Source organism: Micropterus dolomieu, linkage group LG11, assembly GCF_021292245.1.
Source record: "Micropterus dolomieu isolate WLL.071019.BEF.003 ecotype Adirondacks linkage group LG11, ASM2129224v1, whole genome shotgun sequence".
In the NCBI taxonomy this organism is placed as follows: Eukaryota; Metazoa; Chordata; class Actinopteri; order Centrarchiformes; family Centrarchidae; genus Micropterus; species Micropterus dolomieu.
In genome coordinates this window covers 4,356,733-4,359,384 of record NC_060160.1, presented here as the reverse complement: position 1 = coordinate 4,359,384, position 2,652 = coordinate 4,356,733, and the positions used below count along the sequence as shown (strand labels likewise).

Genomic DNA, 2,652 nt, shown 5'->3' with positions numbered 1-2,652 from the left:
GGTTGCTACAAAGGATACAGAAGGATCACCATCAAAATTTAAGATGCCCACATTCAAATTACCAAAATTTGGAATTGGTACTCCAAGTGCCACAGCAGGAGCTGATATTAAAATTCCTGAAGAGGTTCTTGCAGTTGACATTACAGCGCCCAGCACTGGCACTGAAGGCCCATCAATAGATATGAAAACTACAGGAACTCCACAAGAAGGAAAAGGAAGCAAGTTTAAAATGCCAAGTCTCGGTTTTTCTGTGCCTCAAGTTAAAGGGCCTGATTTTGATTTAAGCGTATCAAAGAAAGATGTTGATGTGACACTACCAGAAGCCAAAGCAAAAGGAAAACTCCCTGACATTAAACTGAAAGAACCTTCTGCTCATGTGGAAATTAAAGCTCCTGAGATTGAAGCTCAAACAGATAATTTTGAAGGATCACCGTCAAAAATTAAAATGCCAACATTCACATTACCCAAATTAGGAGCTACTACCCCAAAGGTCAGTGTGGAAGTACCGGATGTGGACAAAGACATTAATATTGATGGAGCAAAGCTGGAAGTACCTAAAGTGGGAGCTACAGTTGATGTCACGGCACCCAGCATTGATACTAAAGGTCTATCTGTAGATGTGAAAGTTAAAGGAAGTGAACTTGAAGGATCAGGAAGCAAATTTAAAATGCCAAAGTTTGGCATCTCAATGCCAAAAGTAAAAGGTCCTGAAATCAATTTGAGCTTATCACAGAAAGATGTAGATGTCACACTCCCAGAAGCCAAAGCTGAAGTTCAACTTCCAGATGTTGAAGTCAAAGAACCTGAAGGTGCCATTTCAGTACCAGATGCACCTACAGTTGACGCTGAAGCTAAGATGAAACGACCAAACTGGACATTTCCTAAATTTTCATTTTCAAGGACAGGTGGTAAAGCCCCTGAAGTTGATGTCAACCTTGAAACTCCAACAGTTGATGTTACATCACCAGAGGCCAAAGCAGAAGTCTGTCTACCAGACGTTGAAGTCCAAGGACCTTCAGGGGCTATTTCAATGGAAGAGCCACCTGCTGCAGAGCTTGATGCAAACTTGAAAAAAACTAGATTCTCCCTACCCAGAATTTCTTTCTCAAAGTCAAGTGTTAAAGAACCTGAAGTCAGTGCTAAGCTCCCACATGTTGATGTTTCTCTTCCAGAAGTAAATGTGGAAGTCAAAAGACCTGAAGTGGAGCTCAAGCCACTAGAAGGTGATGCAGAATTAGAAGGGCAGGAAAGCAAATTTAAAATGCCAAAGTTTGGCATCTCAATGCCAAAAGTAAAAGGTCCTGAACTCGATTTGAGCTTATCAAAGAAAGATGTAGATGTCACACTCCCAGAAGCCAAAGCTGAAGTTCAAATTCCAGATGTTAAATTGAAACAAGCGTCTGCTAAAGTAGAAATTAAAGCTCCTGAGATTGAAGCTCAAACAGATAATGTTGAAGGATCCCCATCAAAATTTAAGATGCCGACATTCAAATTACCAAAATTTGGAGGTGGTACTCCAAGTGCCACCGCAGAAGTGCACAAAGATGTCAAAATCAATGGAGCTGATATTAAAATTCCTGAAGAGGTTCTTGCAGTTGACATTACAGCGCCCAGCATTGACACTGAAGGCCCTTCAATACATATGAAAACTACAGGAACTGAACATGAAGGAAAAGGAAGCAAGTTTAAAATGCCAAAGTTTGGAATGACAATGCCAAAGGTAACAGGTCCTGAAATTGATTTGAGTTTATCAAAGAAAGATGTAGATCTGACACTACCGGAAGCCAAAGCTGAAGTCAAACTCCCTGACGTTGAAATGAAAGAACATTCTGCTGAGGTGGAAATTAAAGCTCCAGAGATTAAGGTTGCTACAAAGGATACAGAAGGATCACCATCAAAATTTAAGATGCCCACATTCAAATTACCAAAATTTGGAATTGGTACTCCAAGTGCCACAGCAGAAGTGCACAAAGATGTCAAAATTGACGGAGCTGATATTAAAATTCCTGAAGAGGTTCTTGCAGTTGACATTACAGCGCCCAGCATTGGCACTGAAGGCCCATCAATAGATATGAAAACTACAGGAACTCCACAAGAAGGAAAAGGAAGCAAGTTTAAAATGCCAAGTCTCGGTTTTTCTGTGCCTCAAGTTAAAGGGCCTGATTTTGATTTAAGCGTATCAAAGAAAGATGTTGATGTGACATTACCAGAAGCCAAAGCTAAAGGAAAACTCCCAGACGTTAAACTGAAAGAACCTTCTGCTCATGTGGAAATTAAAGCTCCTGATATCAAGGTTGCAACAGAGGACACAGAAGGATCACCATCAAAATTTAAGATGCCGACATTCAAATTACCAAAATTTGGAGTTAGTACTCCAAGTGCCACCATGGAGGTGCCCAATGAAGACAAAAACGTCAAAATCGATGGAGCTGATATTAAAATTCCTGAAGAGGTTCTTGCAGTTGACATTACAGCACCCAGCATTGACACTGAAGGCCCATCAATACATATGAAAACTTCGGGAACTGAACATGAAGGAAAAGGAAGCAAGTTCAAAATGCCAAAGTTTGGAATGACAATGCCAAAGGTAACAGGTCCTGAAATTGATTTGAGTTTATCAAAGAAAGATGTAGATCTGACACTACCGGAAGC

General features: G+C 40.5%; 1 protein-coding gene across 1 annotated transcript in view; it reads left to right on the top strand.

Annotated features, from left to right (window-relative positions):
- LOC123979367 (neuroblast differentiation-associated protein AHNAK) overlaps window positions 1–2,652 on the top strand; it is a 20,708-nt gene that overhangs the window by 13,870 nt on the left and 4,186 nt on the right. Inside the window, 1 exon segment of the mRNA XM_046063272.1 lies at window positions 1–2,650. This exon segment is cut by the window's left edge and continues 66 nt beyond it. Coding sequence (XP_045919228.1) covers window positions 1–2,650 — 2,650 coding nt within the window.